Here is a 25,421-nt window from a genome sequence, read left to right as displayed (position 1 = left end):
TTTTATTGAGTTTGTTGTGTACTGACATTATCCAAAATGTTTCCAAACATTTTTTAAAAATAGAGAAATCTGTCATTTTAATATGCGTAATGTGTCAGCTGTGGTTGTTTACCAGAATCTGTCACACATTCACTATTTATCCAGTTTTAATCCACATTTTGATGATTCACTCTGTATTTTAACCAGATGAAGGATTTTAGTCATGAGACATTTTTAGATCTGAAGTCATCAGATAAACAAGCCGAGCAAACAGCAGCTGTTCACCAAACCGCATCAGAAAAACACGATTTTTAACATGAAATGGATTTTTTTTCAGTGTTTTTACCTGTTTTATTCAGCAGGTCCTTCTGTTTCAGTGAGGAGGAAACTTCTGCTGATGATTCGGCTGCCACTACTGAAACTGTCTTTTGTTATTGTTTTGATTGAGAGTCCCCAACAAGACGGAAAATTATATATTATGTTTAAAGCTTTCTGTGCAGGCATGTCATTGCAATTTAACCACATTTTAATCCTCTAAAACAATTGATTAAGACAAATAAATATTAGTTTGCTTTACAGTTGATACAAAGAGGTATGGCCATTTTGCTGAATTTGCAGGATTTTGATGATTTTGCATGATTTTAACGAATTTTGATGATTTCGCAGGATTTTGGTGATTTTTATGATTTTGCAGGATTTTGGTGATTTTGATGGATTTTGCAGGATTTTGATGATTTTGCAAGATTTTAATGGATTATGATGTCTTTTGCAGGATTTTGATGATTTTGCAGGATTGTGATGGTTTTTGCAGAATATTGCATGATTTTGCATGATTTTGCATGATTTTGCATGATTTTGCATGATTTTGATGATTTTGCATGATTTTGCACAACATTAAACACCTAAATTTTCATGGTATATATGTATACTATGATTCAAAATTAAATATCCCATGATAGAAGATTTTTGAGCATGACAAACTATATTAAAACTATAAACTATAATATTTAGATTTAGATTTAGATTTAGATTTGTTTGGTTATGGTTATAGTTATTGAGTTTCTGATCCAACTCAGTAACAAAAACTCTTAAAAACTTGCATAAATCATAAAAAAAAAATATTTTTTGGATCCATTGCTGCTGGTGGCAGTTGGTGAATTTTATTTCAGTATTACACTATTTTTTTTTCTTAACTTTTACCAGCTGTCTCTGGCAGGATGATGATGAAAACATACTGTCAGACTATCAGAGTTACAGAAGCCAAAAAAAAAAAGAAAAGAAAAAAAGATGAATTACAGCTCTGTGTGCTCCAACCTTTGGATCAGACTCAGAAAACAGTTTGCATCATATGACTGCATTACAAATAAATGTAACTCTGATGTAACCATCCTGCATCTACAAAGTGAGCCTTTGTTCTTTTATTTTGAAAAAACTTAAAGCAGAGAAAAGAAGAGAGCGGGGTGTGTTTCCATTGATTCTTTTGTTTCTTAACTCAAACTGTAATGTTGAAACAGAACTGTTGATATCGTTTGATACATGTTTCCTTTCATGCTTCTGCCTCAATAGGGACTCTTTTTTTTGCTTTTTAAACATTTTTTAAATCATTTTGTCTGCGTTAATGCATGTGGCATATATTTTGGGGCTGTAAAACATGATTTTTGTCAAACCTGAGCTCCTATAATAAGTCTATAATAAACTTTGAAGCCAAAATTCACACACTTCAGGACTAAAATGTCCTGATTGAAACTCATTACAACCACAATTTGTGATCTCACGGCAATTTCACTCTATACGCTATGAGGCTTCAAATCTTCAAAATTGTAGTTTTTACTATTTTCCACCAGACTGAGTCATTTTCTCCTACAAGCTATTTCTCCTGGTTTCCACCAGAATTATTGCTGCTGAATCATGAAGCTCTGCAGTGTTTGATGCAATGCATTTAACCCTCTATGGTACGGTGTTGCCCTCAGGCAGCATACCCATTTTTAGCCTGTCAAATTTCTATAATGCATCTTTTTGAGTGATGCAATACTTTAATAAAGAGGTTAGAGTATTGGGAACCAATAGAAATGCTTTAATTTGTCACATGACCTCCAGGAGGCCATATTGAAACCCTATTTTGCAGACTTCTCCAAAGGAAACAGCTTTGCCATTTTGCACCACAAAAAGCACTCAAAACGTAATTTCCATCTGGAAAATAATATATTCCCACTGATAGGTGAGTAAACCTTCATTTTTGATAGTTTAATACACTTAGACTGTTCAAGACATTCATTTACATGGGTCGATGGTTCAATGGTACAATGTACCTACAACATTCAGACAAGAAATGGGTTAAAAAAGTTCCTTTTATAATGTTTTTAAATTTAAAATGTTTTGTATTGTACCCTGTTGAAGCTACTGAATCTTTTACACATGTTTAATAAATAAATTATGTTAAAATTAATTTAAAAACTCTTTTTAACTTGTGCACCATTATGGTACAATGTTGCCTACGGGCAACAAACCCCAAAAACTTCAGAATTTTTTTTTTTCAGATTATGTTTATTTAGTGTATTTTAAGACAAAAAACAATCGGAACATTATTTTCCTAACTGGCATCATAATGTGTACCATAGAGGGTTAAATCCATGTTCTAGCTAATAATTATTTTCTGACATAACCCAGAAATATTCCCCCCAAGGATTTAATATACAGAAAATAATTCAAGTTTTGTGGGTTTCTTTTCATTAAAAACTATAATATTATAATGTAAACAAAATGACATTTAAACGGTTAAAATTAAGAAAGTTAATGACTATTTGCTATTTATGATCATGACTGGAAAATAATATTAATATACTGTATAATATTTTTGAATCTTTGCAGACAATGTTTTCCTTCTTTAAATCTGAAACTAAAATAATAAAAAATCATTAGAATCAATATTTTGGCCAGTCATTGATATATCTCAGACTGTGAAAAATAAAATACAACAGTGTCATAATGTAATAAAAGTGGCAGTTAAAGAGTTATGATTATATAATTCTGAAGGTGAATTAATGTTTGCTAGTAATGATCAGGAATCATGTTGGTTATAATATTTATGTGATTAAAATTGGAACATAGTATTAATATAGAATTTATTGCCGGTTTTTGACGAGGAAATTTGTCCTTTAAGGCAATTTTTGTTGTTTGTTGCTTCCACTGACTGTGTCTCAGCCACTAAATGATCTTTATTTTCTACTGTATTGATTAGTCAGTGTGCTCAATAAAAGACTCACCGAAGTTCTCCCCGCCCCAGATGTCCATCGCCGTGTCGTATTTGCCGAGATGATTGAACCAGGACCTGTCAATCACAAAGAGCCCGCCCGCGATGATGGGAGTCCTGTCACAGACAAACAACAACAACAACAACAACAACAGAGAGTTTGTGAGGATTTTGTTTAAACCATGGGTCTCAAACTCGCGGCCCACGGGCCAGTTGCGGCCCTCGTCACGATATTTTGTGGCCCCCACCTTGATATGAAAGTTTAATGTGAGTTTTATATGAATGGCACTTTACCGTGTTGTGTGTGGAAGGTCCCTTTAATTACTGTTTCTGGTAATTTTGTGTCTTTTTGTAATAATTTTATGTCTTTTTTTAATAATTTTGTGTATATTTTTGGTCATTCTGTGTCTTTTTTAAGTAATTAAATTTTTTTTCTGTGGTTTTGTAATAATTTTGTGTCTTTTTTAGTGATTTTGAGTCTTTTTGAATAATTTTGTGTCTTTTTTTGGACATTCTGTGTCTTTTTTAAGAAATCTAGTTTTTTTCTGTCTCTTTGAATAATTTTGTTTCTTTTATTGGTAATTTTGTGTCTTTTTGTATTAATTCTATGTCTTTTTTTAATAATTTTATGTTTTTTTAATATTTTTGTGTCTTTTTTTGGTAATGCTGTGTCGTTTTTTAGTAATTTCGTTTTTTTTCTGTCTTTTTCTAATAGTTTTGTGTCTTTTTTTATGATTTTGTGTCTTTTGTGGGTAATTTTGTGACTTTTTTAGTAATTTAGATACTGCCTCCAGTGGCCCCCAGGTAATTTGAGTTTGACACCCCTGCTTTAAACCAAATCTCAGTCGTGTCTTTTTTCTACTGAACAATAAACTTTTTCTCACTAACGTCTGTGTTAGAGTTTCTCCACAATCGAATCAAATCTAAAAGTAAAAAGCCTCATTCACCACTTCTGTTTCTCTAGAATAGACCAGAGCTTGTTGGTATGCTGCCACACACACACACACACACACACACACACACACTGATACAACAGAGGCTGAATCATGATTTGGACAATGTGACAGTTGAATAGCTGAGGGCCAGCACGTGCCATCCAATACCCTCTGTTTACCAACAATTATCCTGCCGTCCCCGCCTGCAAATAGCGCTCTTTGTGAGTGTGTGTGTCTGAGTTTGTGTGTTTGTGTGTGTGTGTGTGTGTGTCTGCATGTGGGTGGATGCACATAAAACCCTTTTCAAGCTCAGTTTGTCCTTGTGTGTTTAAAGGAATGTTAGTTTGTGTGTTTGTAAAATGGCTTTGCTTTATATGTGACTGAAGGAATTAAACTGCACAAAATAACTTGGAAAATAAATAAAATGAGACGAGGCTGGTACATATTTGTGTGTGTGTGTGTGTGTGCGTGTGTGTGTGTGTTCTCCTATTTCTATCTTTGTGAGGACCGACGACACACAAAGGCCGTTTAACTTGAGCGAGTTTCAAGGCTCATCACACACAAAGACACTGTACAGCAGTTATGACACCATGAAAGAGGATTTTCTGAGGAATGCATTCATGGAAACAATAATTTGATCCTGACTCGTGGCCATGGCCAGGTGAACAGTAGAAATATTAAGTGATCTGCATGTTTGTGCATGTGTGGTCGGCTGCTGTCTCGTTGCATTGTTGCAGCAAAGATTGAGACACACACACACACACATGCATGGGCCTCCCTAGTGATCCAATGCAAATTCATGCAATTCTAATGTAACTGTAAATAAATGCATTCGTTTAAGTACCTGTAGAGTACTTGTAAATCTAATTTTTGCACATCTATAGCCCTCTACCAACGTTTTATGACAGGGAAGTGAAACCTTCTATGCTTTCTTCAGCGCCACCAGACTCCAATGACAAAAAAATAAATAATTTAACCTCAGCTCACTAGGCTACTGCATTGATTGGTTAGTTTTTATGTTAATTTGTGACTTTGTTTTTATAATATTCCCCCAGGAGGAGCTGGACGTTGTGGCTGGGGAGAGGGACGCCTGGAATGCCCTGCTTAGCCTGCTGCCCCCACGACCCGGCCCCGGATAATCGGAGGAAAATGGATGGATGGATGGATTCACCAAAGTCACACAATAGCTCAAACAAACTCACCAATCGAGGCAAAAGTAGACCAGCTACTCCAATGTTCTGTGGTGTAAAATTAGTGTTTTTGTCAATGGAGTCTGGTGGTTTTATAGAACGCAGAGAACGGCTTATATTCCCCCTGTAAACGTAAACTTATGCATTCTTGCTGTCAGACATCAGTTTACAATACAGACCTGAAACCATTGTTTCTGCTTTCTTCAGAGCCACCAGACTCCATTGACAAAAACACTAATTTTAACCTGCAGGATGCAGGACTTGCTGGTCTACCGCTACCTTGATTGCTTAGATTGTTTGTTGTTTTGTTACTTTGTTTTTATAAACTTCCAGTTTGGATTCACCAAAGTCACACAGTAGCACAAACAAACTCACCAAGTGAGGCAAAAGTAGATCAGCTACTCCAATATTCTGTGAAATAAAAATTTGTGTTTTTGTCAATGGGGTCTGGTGGTTTTTTAGAACGCATAGAACGGCATAAATTCGCTCCTCGTAAAGTCAAACTTATGCATTCTTGCCATCAGAAATCAGTTTACGACACAAAATTGAAGCCGTTGTCTACGCTTTCTTCAGAGCCACCAGACTCCATTGACAAAAACAGTAATTTTACGTCACAAAACACAAGGCTTGCTGGTCTATTACTGCACTGATTGGTGAGTTTATTTGTTAATTTGTGATTTTGTTTATGTAAAGTTTCAATTTGGATTCACAAATGTCACACAATACAACAAACAAACTAACCAACTGAGGTAGTAAAAGCCCAGCAATTCCAGTGTTCTGTGTTGTGAATTTGTATTTTTATCAATGGAGTCTGGTGGTTTAATAGAGTCGAACACATAGAACGGCTTTAATTCCCCCTTCATAAAATTGACTTTGGCTTTTTGAAAGCAAGATTAAGTAATGAAAATGTTCTAAATATAGTGCACACCTTTTTACTAAGTGGCTAAAATGTGTTTTACTGCATGCCGAACGCCATCTACTGTAGGTAATACATGTGTATAATAAATAATGTGGATAAGTACCTCAAACAACCCCACTTCAACAAACTCCAAAATCTACTATTCCTTTAAATAATTGCAGTTATTTGGCAAAGTTACAGCATGTATGCTGGTTGTGATGGTTCATGTTGGGGTACGGGGCGAGTGAATGTATCTTGTTAATGAAATGTCCTCACAAGTATAGTTCAATGATTGAGCACGTTCCCAGATGGACACGGTGACTCAGTCCGGCCCACGCAGGTTGACATTTCACAGACAGAAGCAGCACAGTGACATCCAGGTAGAAAAAACACGACATCACAATAAACAAGCTGCAATAAAACACAGACACACACACACACACACACACACACCACCACCACCACCACCACCCGTCCATCTGTAAGTATTTAACACTCTGCTTTCGCTAAAAAAAACATGCACGAAGTCAGACAGTCACTCGTTGGCACAGCAGTAAATCTGGGCTCCTGCCACCAATCTGACTTATGAAGAAGGATCAGAGCCAGAGTTTATTATTTATAACTGTGTGTGTGTGTGTGTGTGTGTGTGTGTGTGAGCATGATAGTGTTTTGAAAGTAAAAAAAAAAAAAAAAGATTAAAAATCTCATTCTATGTTGGACTAAAGGACTACAAAAGACACAAAATGACTAAAAAAAGACACAAAATTACTAAAAAAAGAAACACAAAATGACTAAAAAAGGACACAAAAACACACAAAATGCCCAAAAAAAGACACAAAATGACGAAAAAACCACAAAAATACACAAAATGACTTTAAAAAAACACACGAAATGACTAAAAAAGACATAAAATGACCAAAAAATACATAAAATGACTAAAAAAAGACTCAAAATGGCAAAAAAAAGACACAAAATAATTTTAAAAAGACACAAAATGACCACAAAATGACTAAAAAAGACACAAAATGACCAAAAATGACTAAAAAAGACACAGAATAACTAATAAAGGACACAAGGACACAAAAAGACACAAAAAGACTAAAAAAAGACACAAAATGACCAAAAAAGACACAAAATGAGAAGACAAAGTGACCAAAAATGACAAAAAAAAGACACAAAATAACTAAAAAAGACACAGCAAAAGGTGTTTTAGTGGTGTCTACAGGCAGGACGAAAAGGATTCAAAAATGGACACAATAGCCCAAAGAGACTCCACAGAGTTAACGCTCTTCTGTGGTGCTTTGTCTCTTTTATTGCCCAGCAGGGGGCGCTGCAGCAGTGACGGGTCAGATCAGGGACACATTTGTTTGGTGCTGATAGTTGCAGAAAGGATTTGCGTCATTTGTCACTTAAGCAGCAGGTCGCTCGCTGCAGCTCTGCAATTAACCACCACAGTCTGAAACTGTGTACATAATGTTATTCTCTCTCCAGGTTTATTTCTGTTTCCATGGCTGGTTTTAAAAGTCTATGATTGCGGGTTCTTTTCATGCCACATGGTGTGTTTGTTTGTATACATCACACACGACTGATTGACAGTACACAGCATGTTGTAACTGATGATTATGGATCCTATATTTCTTTAAATTCAAACATTTTTGATGTACAGTCATGGAAAAAAATACTTTTTTTCTCTAATTTCTTGTTCATTTTAATCCCTGGTACAACTAAAGGTACATTTGTTTGGACAAATATAACAATAACAACAAAAATAGCTCATTAGAGTTTAATTTAAAAGCTGATATGTAGACATTTTCCATGGTTTTATTGATTATAACCAAAATCACTATCATATAGAGGCCAACATTTCCATATTAAACATACTTTTTAAAATTGGTCTTTTGTAATATTACTTTTTTTCAGACACTGAATTTTAGGTCTTAATTAAATGTAAGCCATAATCATTATAATTAGAAGAAATTAAATAAATTAAGACATGAAATGTTTCGTTCTGTGTGTAATGGATCTATATAATGTGTTATTTCCACTTTTTGAATCGAATTACTGACACAAATGAGCTTTTCTCTGATATTCTAATTTATTGAGATGCACTTGTAGCATGCTTTATCTCTTGATCCTTTCATCAGCAACCATAGGAACATATGGACTTAATATAAACTTTCTTTAATGTGAAAAAAGTATTTTGAGCCTTTTTTGAGAGTTTTTAAAAAAACGATAACTAACTTAAACTGTATTGTGTGGTTACAAAACTAACTAAAACTAACTAAAATTATAGTGAAAATGTCCTTCGTTTTCGTCTTTGTCAACTTTTTTCATTCATAATTCAGTGTTTCTATTTGAACATGCAACACATGGTGAATATGTTTACTGAGACTGGGATGTTTCAAAACACCCGGAACTGTAAGAGTTAATAACCTTATTGGGCTGAGATGATAAACCAAAGGAAATAAAGGAAACATTTATTATGACCTCTTTCAATCTGGCATCCAAAACATAGCCCATCACAAAAAAACTAAAACTAACACTAAAACTAATAAAAACTAAACTAAAACTAAGCATTTAAAAAAAAATAAAAATAAACTAAAACTAGAAAACTCACTGTTAAAACTAACTAAAACTAACTGAATTTGAAGACAAAAATTCACAACGAAATTAAAACTAAAACTAATGAAAAATCCAAAACTATTACAACCTTGGAGTAAACTATATATTGCCCTACTCGGTCGGATGTAATGCTGAAACTTCACAGCTACACTAAGAAACTTTTATTTTGACGGTGTGTGGGCACATTCAGACTGGTACACAAACAGTAATTTGACTTGCTGTCTCTTTGCCTTCTCTTGTTTTTTCAGACTGTCTGTGCTGACAAAGGTTGCTCATAGGAAATAAACATAGAAGATAAACTTTATAACTCCGTTCACTGGCTGACTGAAATAAATGGTATAGGCTACAACAATATGAAGCCATGAAGACCCTTAAACATAACAGCTTGTGAAGATAGCTGTTTAAATAAATCACCTGTATCTGTGCAGAAAATGCCATAAATACTGTGTGAAAACGTTTGATTTGCATGCAGAGAAATATCAACAGAAAGTGTTTTAATGTGCAAAATATAAAAGTTTAAGGCGAGATTATTATATTTCATGCATCCAGAAATATGTTTGACATATTTTTTGTTTATATACTGTAACCTAAAGCTGTGAAAGCAGTTTTTTTTTCTCCCCAAAGAACAACAGAGAGCTGCTTGTCTGTATCTTGTAGATCAAGTGCACACACACATTCATGCAGGAACACTCAGACCACATATAGCAGCAATTAAAACTCTCCACTGGAGCTTGAAAATGGGAAGTGAAGATCAGGGTTAAACGCCCACGTCAAGCTCCTTTTTCTGGCAACTTTTTTATGAATTCATCTCCTAAACTTTGTGAAACACGAGGAGAACTTCCCCGCTTGTTCGGTGACAAACTTCACATGTCAGCATGAACTTTCAGGTTTTAAATTAAAGTAGCTGATTATTTTGTGACACCTTTTTCTCCTTTCCCCTCTCAGCTCTGGTTCTCTACTTTTATGAACACTCTCTTTTCTACATTTGTGTGCATGTAATGTCCTTATATTGTCTATTTAAAGCTTGTTTGTGAGTCAGGACTTACTTGATGGGCTGGGTCGGGTCGGTCCGTCGAGCTCTCTGTTCCTGTGACAGCTGCTCCCACTTGAAATGGAGACTCCAATCAAAACCTGAGAGAGAGAGAAAAAGTATAAAAATATATCAATTGATCATGTAGAAACACTGCACTGTAACAAGGCTGATGTAGGTTAACCCATTTAGGACTAAAATGCCTGGAAAAAAATGCAACATGGTCTTACAGAAATCCGTGAAATAGCCACGGATTTCGCTTAACTCAAAATCCGTGGAATAGCCACGGAATCACTCAAGTTTCCGTGGAACTGACACGGATTTCGTTACAATGCAAGTTAATGACAGTCATATCCCGTGGCTATTCCAACATACAAAGTGATTATGTACATTCACTGAGTGAAGATTTAGAAAATAAAACATATATTTCTCACTAGAAATGTGATCAAAATCCATTTTTTATACAGAAATTAAGTCAAAATATTGATTTTTCACTAAAAATGAGAAAACTGTTCGCCATGTTTTTTGTTCTGACCGCTGGGACCTTGAAAGTCACGTGACTTGGAACAAACCAATAGCCACGGGATATGACTGTCATTAACTTGCATTGTAGCGAAATCCGTGTCAGTTTCACGGAAACTTGATCGATTCCGTGGCTATTCCACGGATTTTGAGTTAAGCGAAATCCGTGGCTATTCCACGGATTTCGGTGAGACCAGGTTCAAAAAATGTCTGTAAAACCTCTGGGCGATTTTAAAATAAGCCCCTAAAACCTGAAGTTTTTCTTGGAAATTTGCTTCCTACTAAATAATAGATTTTTCAGCCTCTGTAGCAGATAGAAATGAGATCCAAAAAGTATTTGAGAGCTTGTAGCTGTTATATCTGAGCTCCCTCCGCTATAGTTGTCTTCCACCATGATTTCAGTTCTGGAAAAGTCCCATGATGGATTGCGACACTCCCACATGTATTCTCATTTTGTGTTTTTTTGTGACTTTTTTAGTCATTTTGTGTCTTTTTTGGTCATTTTGTGTCTTCTTTTTTGTCATTTTGTGTCCGTTTGTGTCCTTTTTCAGTCATTTTGTTTCTTTTTTTAGTCATTTTATGTCTTTATCTGTCTTTTTTAGGTCATTTTGTGTCTTTTTTTAGTCATGTTGTGTCTCTTTTAGTCATTTTGTATCTTTTTTTGGTGATGATTTCAAAGTTCTAGAAAAGTCCCATGTTGCATTGCGACACTCCCACATGTATTCTGATGCATTTCATTGGCCAAGAGACCGAAAATAGGTGGAAAAAACTACAAATACTACAAAACGACGTATCCGCTTTCCCGGCTTAAATGGGTTAAGATAAAGAGTGTTTGAGGAGGGAAACTTTAGAGAAAAAACAGCAGGCGGCAACCTCCGGGTCTGAGCAGGGAGGCAAACCAGGAAGTGCCTTAAGCTGCATTTCTGTCCATTCATTTCAGTGCAAAATGAAAAAACTTCTCACTTTATTTATTATTTTAAGGACAACACTATGGTCTCAATTGTTAGTAAAAAATCTTTTTCAAGACAATTTGATGTTAATAGTCCAAAAAATGGCCCCATTTAGAAGAAAATAGAAGATAAAGAATCATATGATTTGGGGCGTGGCTACCTTTGATTGACAGGTCACTAACAAGGAGAGCCATCATCAGGAGAGAAGCAGAACAATGCGTATCCATGGCAACGTGTCAATAAAGTTATATATAACGTTATATAGATTTATTTCATTTTGTTTTTGTTTTTTGCCAAAACTAACATTGCAGTTGATGCTCCAGTTAATGCTAACATGAGGTTTTTTTTTTTTATAATCATAATATTTGCAGCACAATAATTAATGGAAACACACACTGAGAAATGGGAAAAGCTCAAGATTTGTATATGCAAACAGTCACAAAAAGGCAGAGAAATGCACACATTAAGATCAATAACTAAAAGCAGCTACAAAGAGTTTTAACTGGTTATGAAAAAGCCTTCATTTATTACTGATGATCTATATGACCTAAATAAGCAAACAAACAAGCAGCAAGAAGATCGGCTATTTCTATATAGTTATTCTTAACACTTGTCTCCGGGTCTGATTCCTCGCCAAAACTGGTGAGATGAAGGAGTCTATGTTTATATTCCTCCATAAAAAGGTTGGCAGTGTAGAAGCAGGAGGAGATTTATCTTTAGAGAGTTTTATTTTTCATGTTATTATTATAATATTATGTCTATTTAACCTATTTAACATGATAAAATATAGTTTCTCTAATGTGCAATATAATGTAAAAAAACAAATTAAAAAATATATATTAATAATAAATGCCACATAGTAGCCATATAAGTCATTTATGTAAAGAATGTGTGTAGAATGCATGTATATGTCTTTTTTTTATTTTTTAGATTATTTGTTCTGTTTTTTATTTATATGTGTCTGTATCTTGAGGATTTGAACCTGATTCTGAACTGGCCCTCTTCCTCCCAGACAGGTCTGTAAAGCTCTTTTTTGTCCAAAGGGACTTTCCCCAGGAACTCAAACAGGGACCAAGGTCTAAATTTAGTTCTAGGGGCTATTTCTGAGACCATTTTACCCCCCATAAAGCCCTGGTAAAGGCTAGAAATGTGTCTCAATTCAAATTTTAACAAAGAATAAAGCCTCTGCTTTATTAAAAAAAAAAAAAAATCTCATGTGGTAAATCCATTTGCTGAAAAATGATCTGAGATTATTTCTCTAATCTAGATTTTACTTATTTAAATATACATTAAGAATTATTTTATTTTGCACCAGCACATCCATCTGGTTATTTATTTTCTTTAATGTATCATATTTTATTATGGGGATTATTATTATGATTATTATTATTATTTATATATTATTATGACATATTTTTCATTATTATTTTATTGTTTATTAAATTGATTTTATTTTGCACCAGCACATCCATCTGGTTATTTATTTTTTATTTTATTGTACAATTTGTATATAATAAGGGTCATCTGATTATACTATTATTATTTTTTATTATTTTATTATTATTTTGTAAAATATTTTGACCTGGAAAGCATGTATTATTAATATTATTATTATTAGTCATAGTAGTAGTAGTGTTATCACAATTATAACAGTTATTATTATTTATATTACTATATGTTTGAATTAAATATTATTGAATTGATACATTATTTTAAATATTATTATGATTATTTCTATTTTTTCATTTCTATTTTTATTATTAAAGTCCTGGTGGGAGGTAGTTCTTTCTTAATGTACCTTTAAGGGCTGCATCAACTCGTTAAGCAGTTTATTTATAAAACAATAAAGTACTCTGTTATCGATTGAAGACCATTTTTAAACCACAATTTCTTTTTTTCTCTAGTTTGATGACATTTAAAGTGGAGTTAGACTTCTCTGTCAGCTTCCAGACTCATTTTAAGAAGAGAGAAATAAAAAAAAAGTGAATATTTTGTGATTGTTTCAGAGCGGTTTTATTCTAAAGCGCAAATAAATAATCATCAAACACTCAACAGCTGTTTTACTGTGGAAACAGATACTCTTAGTTTCATTTCTCTGCTCTGCATTTCATCATTACCTCCAACACGCAGCAGTAATTACCACGCAGAAGAGAATATTCCTAAAACTTGAGGGTTTAGTTTCCAGTGTGTGGCCTCTCAGTTTACTATTTTATTTTACTACCTTATTTTACCTTTAAACTGAAGTGGAAATGTATTTTTTCCGTTTTGCAGCTGTGGTTTTGCAGCGCTCTCACTCAATACCAGAGCAATTTCAAATATTGATGTCCCCGTTAGTTACTACGGCACAAAAACATGAGAAGAAATGTTAAAAGTGGAATAAAATAAAATAAACTTCTTGGTTGACTTGCAGCAAAATGTGTCTATTTTGTTCATGAAATGCATTAAGTTTTACATCAGTTGGTAATTTAAAATAGTTTTACCTTCCTCATATTACAGTTATTAATCTTAAAAAGCCACAAATAGATAGATTGATAGATTACCTTATTGCTATGCTCCTGCAAACAACTGTTTTTAAATAGATAAATAGATAAATAGATATTAAAAATGTATTTTACTCACTTCCAAAACAAGTACATTTACTCAAGTACTGTTCTTAAGTACAATTTTAAGGTACTTTTACTTTACCATTTATGTAACCACTACATTTTAGAGGCAAATATTGCACTTTTTACTCCACTACTCCACTTTAGCTCCAAGCTCGAAAAACTTGCAAATGTTTACACATTTAATAAATTAAAGCACATTACAGGGTTTTAAGTAGTCAAAATGAGCCCTACCTTGAAAATGTTTTTATTCCGCTTACATAAATGCATCAATAATAATAAAGTCATAAATATAAAATATAAAAAACAATCTGCATAATGAGCACTTTTACTTTTGATACTTTAAGTCCATTTTGATGCTGACGCAAGGTGTCAGTAATCATAGACGCACTACCGCTGTTGACCAGAGGGAGCGACAAAATCAATGCAAAATTAAAGTTATTGAAGTTGCTTTGCTGGAACCAGTTTTTTTATTTCTGCCCTTTGAATAATCATTTACTCTACTCTCTGTGTGTGTGTGTGTGTGTGTGTGTGTGTGTGTGTGTGTGTGTGGATGCTCAGGCAAGCCTACGAGTGTGTGTAAATCTGTGGAGGTGTGTGTGTTTGCTGATATGGCAGTCCGGCGGGCCAAGGAGTTGCTGCCACAGCACTCCCATCCCCCATCTGTGGATGTCCATGTGTGTTTGTCTCAACAAATGTGTGTGTGTGTGTGTGTGTTCCTGTACTTCCTACATAGTGGGGACTGGAACACGTTTTTAACCAACACAGTGAGGACATTTTTGCAAAGTGAGGACATTTAGGCTGGTCCTCACTTCTTTAAAGGCTTTTTTTAGATTTCAGACTTTGTTTTAAGGGTTAAAGGTTACATGATGATGATAATTAACTGAAACTGTATTGTGTGGTTACAAAACTATCTAAAATTATAGTGAAAATGTCCTTCGTTTTCATCTTTGTCGACTTATACATAGACTTTCATACATAATGAAGATGGATCAGACAAAGGAAATAAAGACAAAATCTACTGTGACCTCTTTTAATCTCCCACCCAACAAATACCCCATTACAAGAAACTAAAACTAATAAAAACTAAACTAAAACTAGCAAACTCACTCTAAAAACTCATTAAAACTGAATTTGAAAACAAAAATTCACAACCCAATTAAAACTAATGAAAAATTCAAAACTATTATAACCTTGCAAGGGAATTCACTGTTCCAATGAGGGTCCTCACAAAGACAGAAGTACAAGAATGTGTGTGTGTGTGTTTGTGTGTATGTCTGGATCAATGAAAGTCCATCTTATAACCATCTTTTTTTATGTTATGAGCGACAGCTTCATCTATAATTAAAATGTCCTTCGTGAGCCCAACTATCACCATCGATTTGGACAACGCCTTTGTGTGTGTGTGTGTGTGTGTGTGTGTGTGTGTGTGGAGCCATGGACAGGGCTATTATCAGCATTGATTGGCGGATCGCTGTTACCAAGAGAAGAAGACTGGAATGAGACAGCCTAATGGAAAGAGAGCAGGACGATGAAGCTCTCAGGAGAGATAGCAGCTCTGACAGACGGCTGGAGAACACACACACACACACACACGTGTGTATTGTTCTGATGCATTATCAGAACATTTGGTAGCTGCAGAGTCCTGTTGAGCTAAAAGGAAAAGGCCCGGCTCAGATGGAGCGTTGTGCATCATCAATCTGTGATGCATTACAGCAGGAGTTCTCAACCTTTTTGAGTCGCGAACGCCAATTTATCATGCATGTTGTCCACAGAACAGAATCTCACAAGCACAGTTCAGATCACCCAAAAAAGAAACAAAATGACCATAAAAGGACACAAAATGACCACAAAAAAAAAAGACACAAAATGACCAAAAAACGGAAACAAAATGACCAAAAAAGACACAAATTGACCACAAAGTGATAAAAAAGACACAAAATTACCAAAAAAGACACAAAATGACAAAAAAAAAAAAAATGACCAAAAAAACATTAAATGACCAAAAAAGACACAAAATGACCAGAAAAGGAAACAAAATGACCAAAAAAGACACAAAATGACCAAAAAAAGACACAATGACCAAAAAAAAGACACAAAATGACCAAAAAAAGACACAAATCACCCCAAAAGACACAAAATGACAAAAAAAAAACACAAAATGACACAAAATGACCAAAAAAAAAGACACAAAATGACCAAAAAATGACACAAAATGACCAAAAAAGACACAAAATCACAGAAAAGGACACAAAATGACCAAAAAAAGACACAAAATTAGCCCAAAAGACACAAAATGACAAAAAAAAGACACAAAATCAGCCAAAAAGACACAAAATGAAAAAAAAAACCCACAAAATGACAAGAAAAAGACATTAAAAGACCAAAAAGACTAAAACACATTAACACAGTGGAGACAGAGCTGATTTCCAAAATGATTTGGCGACCCCCAGAAATCATCTCGAGACCCCAATTGGGCTCGGGACCCCAAGGTTGAGAATAGCTGCTTTAGAGGACAGTCAGTGATTCATGCGTCCTCCACTTTCACTGCTATTAAACATTATTTGGTTTCAAGCTTTCAAGACTGAGTTTCAGCACACATAATTATCCCTGAAACGCAGGAGAGTCTGGCATTTAAAGAAGTGTTAGAGGCGACACCAATCCAACATTTAAACACACTTCCGGATTCTCTTATAGCTCCAAAGTGAGAGAAGCTATTTCTGGCAGCCACAGGTCTGATTCACATGCATTGTTTGCACAGTTTGCAGTGACAAGAGGCTGACAGCTGCAGCGCTCAAATGTTCCTCTTTGTTTGGCTTGTTTCTGCTCTGGCATGTTGTCAGTATTATGTCAGACTTTGTCAGGCATAGAATGGATTTATTTTCATTGTTATTCCTGGTGTTTTTGCAGTCGAATACGTGGTGGACATAAAGAAATATTCAACAAATGTGAAGAAATGGTAATAAATAATGCAGCTGCTGTTGTTTTGGAGTGAATCTTTACTATAGAAGAGGAGCAATAATATCAGAATGGTCTGTTTCTTTGACAAAAAGTCAAAGATTGTGTACGAAAAGTCACATAGATTTGAAATAAAAATCTTAATCTTAATCTCAAAATTCTTCGACTTAATTGCTAACAAGTTAAATATTAGACTTTGTAGAAATATTATAATACAATCAGTGCTTTGAATTAGTTTACTTTTTTTCGATTTAAATATAATATTTTTTATTTATTAGGGCCACGGGGCAATCACGTGCATATGGAGGAGTGTGTGCGTTTACGTGCGCTTTTGTGTGTTTGTGTATCTGTTACTGTAATCAGAGCAAAGATCAAAGGCAATCAGAGCAGAGCAATCAACAAAATTAACTGCCACCAACTGCCAAATGTTCCACAATAGAGGTGGACAGAATTTCTGGCCTCGAACAGAAAGCATTTTTGGTAAAACCATAATACCTATCATTGATCCGACTTCACTTTGAGCGTCCTGAGTTCTTCCTGAACGTCTACATATGTTTTTTTTTAAGAAAAATGAAAAAATAGCTTTGTAAGAGCGATCTAAAAAAAACTGTTACATCTCCCTTTTTCAGAAATCTTCCTGCGTTTTTAATATGGGAGCCATTGAGGCTGTTTTGGGTGTTGGTGGCGCATCTGTGCGTCCTATGCCCAAATTATAACTCTGACAGCTTTACCAGAGGATTGTGAGTGAGAAGACAAATTTTCCTACATTTCTATGTATAAATTATTTCTGTAGAGTGGAATTTGCGGCCTGGAGCGCAGTTTTCAAATTAATTTTTTGACAATTTTTTCTCTCCCTCTACACTCTGGCGATGATGTCACACACTGTGACACGAACATTGCGTGCAATACACACCCATTAAAATCTCAGAATTTCTCCAAAAATGATCATGGTCATTGAACAGGGATTGATAAAAAACTATATGACCTATCGAAACGTGGATTAATACACAAATACACAAGACTTGTGTCTACTGTTTAAAGTTTAAATGGAGTCTCTAGGTGAAATTATGCCGGAGAAGTAGACGTTTAAAAGTCTCCAATTATTGTTCTTTTTCGCTCATTTTTTTCGGCCGTCCCATTAGTTTCAATGCAAAATTTTGAGCAGTTTTTCGTGACATAAGTTGCGAAAAATTCGTATTCTGTAGAGAAAAGTAATAGCACACCGATCCCGACCAAACCGCACGTTTTGATATATAATTTGTCCTGCAACTCTTCAAGTTGTAGGACTAGTAGCGGGACGAAATTGCGCCCGGAAGAGGAAGAAGAAGAAATCCACAGTATAACAGTAGTGCAGCACTGGTCCCATACAGCTATTGCTGTATGGGACCAGTGCTCGGTGCGATTGCCCCGTGGCCCTAAAATTTATTTGTAAACATTATTCATTATTGTTTGTTAACTGTAAAATTGGATTAACTTAAATCCAATTAACTCGTAATTTCAGAGATCCAAATGAAAGAATCTTAAAGCGTTCATGTTTGAGGTTCACGGTGGAGAGAACAGGTTCATGAACTCGTCATGAAAGGTTCCTTCAGAAGTCAGGAACCCTCTGGTGTTCCTCTCTGTCATCAGAAGACGCCCTGAAGGCGCCTCAGAGGTGTTTTAACGTTTCCATACCTCCACGGAGATCAGCCGAGGCCGCCACGTAGGCAAACGTGTCCATGTTGATGATGTCGATGACTGGGCTGACCACACAGGTTGGGTCCTGGACACAAAGAACACACACACACACACACACACACACACACACACACAAGCATTCACTGGTTAGAGCTGGTTAGAGCAAAAACACAAATAACTGAAAGAGAAGAAATCAAAGGAGACCATAAACCTTGAAAAAGAAGAAAAACAGCAGAAAGAAAGAGAGAGAAGGTGAATGTGTTCATGTGAGCAAACCATCAAATTTCATTGCAATGAATCCATTTTCCAGTCCAATGTGTGTGTGTGTGTGTGTGTGTGTGTGTGAAGCAGACTGTATATTCCAAGGTCATTATATTGCAGCGCATTAAAAGGAATTTCAGCCATTCAGCACCAATCATGCACACAGCACATTTAGCGAGGTGAGAGTGACCTCTACCTCCGCTGCCTTCAATTCAGCTCCATTTTATCCACTTTGCTGGCATTAACGTCACACTGTCGAGCCATATGAAAACAAGAAATGCAAAAAAAACACGTCTGAATGAAGGAGAATTCATCAGGAGGGAGCAGAAACACATGAATAATGCCGTGAATACAGAGTCAGTGAATGCAACACAAGAACAAGGACATTGGTCAATTGGCTTGACCAAAAAAAAGGAAACAAAATGACCAAAAAAAGACAGAAAATGACCAGAAAAACCACAAAATGACCAGAAAAGACACAAAATGACCAAAAAAGAAATAGAATGACCAAAAAAGACACAAAATGACCAAAAAAGACACTAAGTGACCAAAAAAGGAAACAAAGTGACGAAAAAAAGACACAAAATGATGAAAAAAAGACACAAAATGACCAAAAAGAAAGAAACAAAATGATCAAAAAAGACACTAAGTGACCAAAAAAAGACACAAAATGACCCAAAAAAAGAAACAAAATGAACAAAAAGACACTAAGTGACCAAAAAAATACACAAAATGACCAAAAAAGGAAACAAAATGAGCAAAAAAAGACACAAAATGACCAAAAAAGACACAAAATGAGGTGTTTGTAATCTTTACTCAGGCTGTTTCTAAGTAATATTTATTTAATAGAACCACTTATTTTTTAATGAAAATACACAAGAAAAGTGCAGATTCACTGATGTCCCTCAATAACATTTTACTTGGAAACATCAACTAATGAAGCCAATGAACTGGTTTAGTGAATATTACTTGGAACAAATGATTCAGTTTACAGACAAAACTGAGAACACATAATAACAAACAATCACTAAGTAATGCACCACATGAAAAACTGCTCTTTCAAAGTAAAGCACTGAATTCGTATTTCTTTGTATAATTTATATAGATGATTGAAATAACAATTACAGGGCCAAAAAAATATTTTTTTTCCCAGTGTGAAAAAAGCACAGAGACATTGATAATTCTTTACACATATATGAGCATTTTTTGAAGAATGGTGCAGCCTTTGAACTGGTGACAGCAGGAAGCCAAACAAGCCAACAAATGAGCCATGAATCATAAAAACACTCAGTTTTCTTTCATCTCCAGGTATTTTTGTTACTCATGCTTCCAGGGGCGACAGCATTTGACTTACAAGTACAATCCAATTAATAAAACATGAATGTACATTAATAAAAACAAAGGGGTTTTCTTCAATAGTTTGAACATAGACTATGCTCTTTGTACAGTTGTTTCTATTGAATATATGCCACAAAGGATTAGACATTCTTTTTTATTTACATGTTAGACAACGCCCGACTTCTTTAGAATCAGGGTTGTGTTACTGGTTGCATTTAGCCTGATTTCAGGGCATGATACGGCATGCCAATACTTGATTTGACTCACTCTTTTTTGGCTTTCTATAAGTAAAGTTTGTGGATAGTACCTGTCAGTTCTGGAAAAGTCCCATGTTGCATTGCGGCACTCCCGCATGTATTCTCATTTTGTGTCTTTTTGTGTCTTTTTTTAGTCATTTTGTGTCTTTTTTTAGTCATTTTGTTTCTTTTTGTGTCTTTTTTTGGTCATTTTGTGTCTTTTTTTAGTCATTTAGTGTATTTTTGTGTCTTTTTTTGGTCTTTTGTGTCTTGTTTTAGTTATTTTGTGTCTTTTTTGGTCATTTTGTGTCTTTTTTTTGTCATTTTGTGTCTTTTTTTTAGTCATTTTGTGTCTTTTTTTTTTGGTCATTTCGTGTCTTTGGCCAATTTGTATCTTTTTTTGGTGATGATTTCAAAGTTCTGGAAAAGTCCCATGTTGCATTGCGACACTCCCACATCTATTCTGATTTCATTGGCCAAGAGACAGAAAATAGGTGGAAAAAAACACGACATATCCGCTTTCCAGGCTTTAATGGTAGAATAACGCAACAGCGCCCCAACAGGTTTTAATGGTAGAAATGCGATAATGCTTTCCCGCCTTAAATGGGTTAATACATGTTGTTTAGCAACGCCAGCTGTAGTAATTTTGAGTGTGAAACTGAAGAGGGAAGCAAGAAACAGAGTATAAGTTCTCTAAATGTGGATGAGTCAACAAACAACAAACAAACCAGGACTTTCCGTTTGTGTCCCGTGGAAAAACAAAAGTCAACAATGCCATTTGAAGTAATGTTTTCATAACCAACATAACTATGTCACTTTTGGTGCTCATGTCATCCTTATAGCACCTAAACTTCTGGAATTTGCATGCATTATATGATTTTTATCAATATATGTTTTTGCTCTCAACTTAGAAAGGTAGTTTAGTAGCATAATCGTAAGGAAACTGCAGGCTTTTATCTAAACATAACTGCCTTGTTTTCAGCGAGCGGCCATTCAAAGGGCTGATAACAACCTACTCAACCTGCCAGCAGGTGAAGCAGGACCCTACTCACCTATTCTAATAATGATAACAGCTTATAATGCCCATTCAATCGTGAGATAATGTACGAAACAGGGGCCAATGACTGGTTAGAGACAGCCAACAATTGCACAGTCGCAGTGGTGAAATTAATGTACTGTTAAATAAAGGTAAAACAAAGTCAAAATTAAATACTTTATTATAGAAAAATTGTATATTTCCTTGCATTAGGCATGTATTTTTTTCTTATTTTATTAAAGTATATTCTTGGCCACCAATAACATTTTCCCAACGTAAAAGAAGAACAAAAACAACGAAACATTAGTGAAACCGAGAAACCAATTGGAATGAACAAAATAAGAATAAAGATAGATATGAACAAAAATAAGAGGACATTTTGTTCATGAATTGCTTCCTGCATGAGGCCCCTGCACACCTATCTCTGCTAGAAAATATGTATTTTCTGCCCACATCACTCGGTGCTGTTTAACCATCCATAAGGCCATAAGACGCTTATGGATTTAGTTTAGTTATTACCTCCTTAACCCGTAAGCTGAGTCCTAAACCCTCGTTAAAGTGTGAACTGGCAAAATGTCTGCACTTGATTTCCCTCATATTTCTGCCTTTATGGCACAGTTTGCTCTTTACAAGGATAAAAAGTACAACACACACACACACACACACACACACACACACACACACACACACATTCTTGTACTTCTATCTTTGTGAGGACCCTCATTGGAACAGTAAATTACCTTGCAAGCTTATAATAGTTTGGGATTTTTCATCAGTTTTAGTTTTAATTTTGTTGTGAATTTCTGTTTTCAAATTCAGTTAGTTTTAATGAGTTTTTAGAGTGAGTTTGCTAGTTTTAGTTTAGTTTTAGTTTTTTTGAAATGCTTTAGTTTTAGTTTAGTTTTTATTAGTTGTAGTTTTTTGTAATGGGGTATTTGTTGGGTGGGAGATTAAAAGAGGTCACAGTCAATTTTGCCTTTATTTCCTTTGTCTGATCCATCTTCATTATGTATGAAAAAAGTTGACAAAGACGAAAACGACGGACATTTTCACTATAATTTTAACTTTAATTAGTTAGTTTTGTAACCACACAATACAGTTTCAGTTAATTATCATTATCATGTAACCTTTAACCCTTAAAACAAAGTCTGAAATCTCAAAAAAGCCTTTAAAGAAGTGAGGACCAGCCGAAATGTCCTCACTTTGCAAAAATGTCCTCACTCTGTTGGTTAAGTATGTGTCCTGGTCCTCACTATGTAGGAAGTACAAGAACACACACATACACACACACACACACACACACACACACACACACACACACACACAGAGACACTAGCATGGCAGCAGTGAGGTCCTGTTAAATCATGTAGTGTCCCTCTATTAGTGTGGTCCAACGGCTGGCTGCGCCTCCAGCCAGTGATATCACAGAGCAGGTGGAGCGGTTCTGGTCCATTAGCTGCAGGGTCAGAGCAAGGGGAGCGGGCTGCCCCCCCCTCCCCCCCCCAACATTACAGAGCACTGCGTCTGCTTTAATAGCTGTTACGGTAATGACACTGTGCAGCACTCGGGGTGAGGCATTCGCGACATTACTGTTGTAATTGGATGAGTGTTATTTTCAAATCGCTTGGGAGCAGTTTCTTAATTTCAGCCATTTCTTCTCTTCTCTTTTTTTTTCCCCCCACCTGATTTAAAAAGAGAACATTTGATGAGGAGCTGAGAGGAACACGGACCCCCAAACATCCGCCGTCATCACCATCCCTCATTCCTCCTGCATGTTCTTTACTGATTGTTATGCACTGTGTGTAATTCTGGAATAAAGGGTTCTAAATAGAACTTTTAAAGATTATACAATTTGGCATGTATTTAGAAACATCAAAGATTCTATATAGAACCATTTAGAGCAGGGGTCTCAAACTGGCGGCCTGCGGCCCTCGTGACGATATTTTGTGGCCCCCACCTTGATATGAAAGTTTAATGTGAGTTTTATATGAATGGTACTTTACCGTGTTGTGTGTGGAAGGTCCCTTTAATTACTTTTTTTGGTAATTGTGTCTTCTTTTATATAATTTTGTGTCTTTTTTTGGTAATTTTGTGTCTTTTTTGGTCATTTTGTGTGTTTTTTGGTCATTTTGTGTCTTTTTTGGCAATTCTGTGTCTTTTTTGGTCATTTTGTCTCTTTTTTGGTAATTTTGTGTATTTTTAAAATAATTTTGTGTCTTTTTTGCTAATTTTGTGTCTATTTTGGTCATTTTTTGTCTTTTTTGGTAATTCTGTGTCTCTTTTGGTCATTTTGTGTCCTTTTAAAATAATTTTGTGTCTTTTTTGGTAATTCTGTGTATCTTTTTTGATCATTTTGTGTCTTTTTTAAGTAATTTAGTTTTTCCTGTCATTTTGTGTCTTTTTAAAAATAATAATTTTGTGTCTTTTTTTAGTGATTTTGTGTCTTTTTTTTTGTATTTTTTCTCTTTTTTTTGTAATTTTATGTCTTTTTTTGGTCAATTTGTGTCTTTTTAAAAATAATAATTTTGTGTCTTTTTTTCCCGTCATTTTGTGTCTTTTTTTTTTTTTGTCATTTTGTGTCTTTTTCTGGTCATTTTGATTCTGCCTCCAGCGGCCCCCAGGTAATCTGAGTTTGAGACCCCTGCTTTAAGTGATGCTCACGCTGAGGCTGGTTGAAATGTTTTTGATGAAAAGTACAGAGAAGAAAAGATGTGAGGCTTTTATAAGTGAAACCGAGTGTTATCTTGCTTCTGTGTTTTTCTCTGAAGACATAAAAAACTTCACGCTGCACTTCAGTACAGTTTCATTCTCGGGTGTTTTACTGTATGTTGAAAATGAAATGCAGCGCTACAGTGTTCCCTGCAGTTTCAGCTCACAGCTGCTCTTCTTTCTGTGAACACCTCCCTCTGTGCTGCTGAAATTACTCCTCTCCTTCTTCCTTTATTCTGTAAATGAGGTTTCGAGTTTCTGTAGGTGTTAATTAAACCGGGGCAGCTTTCCTGCTCGGGCTAATTATTCTTATTAATGTTGAAGCATGAGCCATATCACTTTCTCACTCCGTTACAGAGATTTTGTGTCTTGGGATTCACCTGAAATCACTCGTTATTATCCAATAATCACAACATGTTTTGGTTTGTGCTCAGTGAAATAGACTTTTTTTATACTACAATGGAGTCTAATTATGTCACGGTACAATAGAAATAATAAATAACTACTACACTAAAGTTACTCTCATTTTTCTTGGATATTCTGCACACTGCAGTAAAAAAAAAAGCAATAATAATGGGATCAATGCAGCCTGGGCATTGAGAACAAGATGTGTAATGGACATGGGTTGAATGAATAATCTAAACAATCAATCAGCAGGGGGAAAAAAGCATGTTCTGTATGAGAACATTGTATTTTCTTACTTTAAATCACTTATTTGACTTAAATTAAACACAAAATAGTCATTTGGCATGCATTTTCCATATTTTTTCGACACAAAAGTGCAGTCAAAACATTGTTTTAACCCTGTGGAGTGTCAAAAAGCTCCAAATAATCCAGACTTGTTGCCTCCATCAGACTAGAAAACAAAGCAGCGTGGAGCCCTACTGTAAATTTACCTCTAAAGTTCTGGCTGTAAACTCCATGAGGCCAGTTTCAGTTTGATGATGATATACCAAGTAAAACTGGAGACAAGCTCAAATAGATTTAGTATAAAATGATAGAACTGGATGGAACCCTCTTATATGTTAGATTTGACACCTTTGTTCACATTTTTTCATTGAGCATGATAGTGTTTTGAAAGTTAAAAAAAAGATTCAAAATCACATTTTATGTTGGACTAAAGAACTAAAAAAGACACAAAATTACCAAAAAAAGGCACATAATGACCAAAAAAGACACAAAAAGACACAAAATGACCAAAAAAAGACATAAATTGGCTAAAAAAAG

General features: G+C 35.0%; 1 protein-coding gene across 1 annotated transcript in view; it reads right to left on the bottom strand.

Annotated features, from left to right (window-relative positions):
• The window catches only part of galnt14 (UDP-N-acetyl-alpha-D-galactosamine:polypeptide N-acetylgalactosaminyltransferase 14 (GalNAc-T14)), a 283,833-nt gene that overhangs the window by 47,580 nt on the left and 210,832 nt on the right, over nt 1-25,421 (bottom strand). Inside the window, exons 8-10 of the mRNA XM_059355726.1 lie at nt 18,612-18,699; nt 9,921-10,005; nt 3,243-3,346 (exon numbers count right to left, since the gene is read on the bottom strand). Coding sequence (XP_059211709.1) covers nt 3,243-3,346; nt 9,921-10,005; nt 18,612-18,699 — 277 coding nt within the window. The remainder of the gene's footprint in view (nt 1-3,242; nt 3,347-9,920; nt 10,006-18,611; nt 18,700-25,421) is intronic.

The sequence above is a fragment of the Centropristis striata genome, chromosome 18 (genome assembly GCF_030273125.1).
Source record: "Centropristis striata isolate RG_2023a ecotype Rhode Island chromosome 18, C.striata_1.0, whole genome shotgun sequence".
NCBI classification, from domain to species: Eukaryota; Metazoa; Chordata; class Actinopteri; order Perciformes; family Serranidae; genus Centropristis; species Centropristis striata.
Note: the sequence above shows the minus strand (reverse complement) of the source record. Positions and strands in the feature narration are given on the sequence as shown.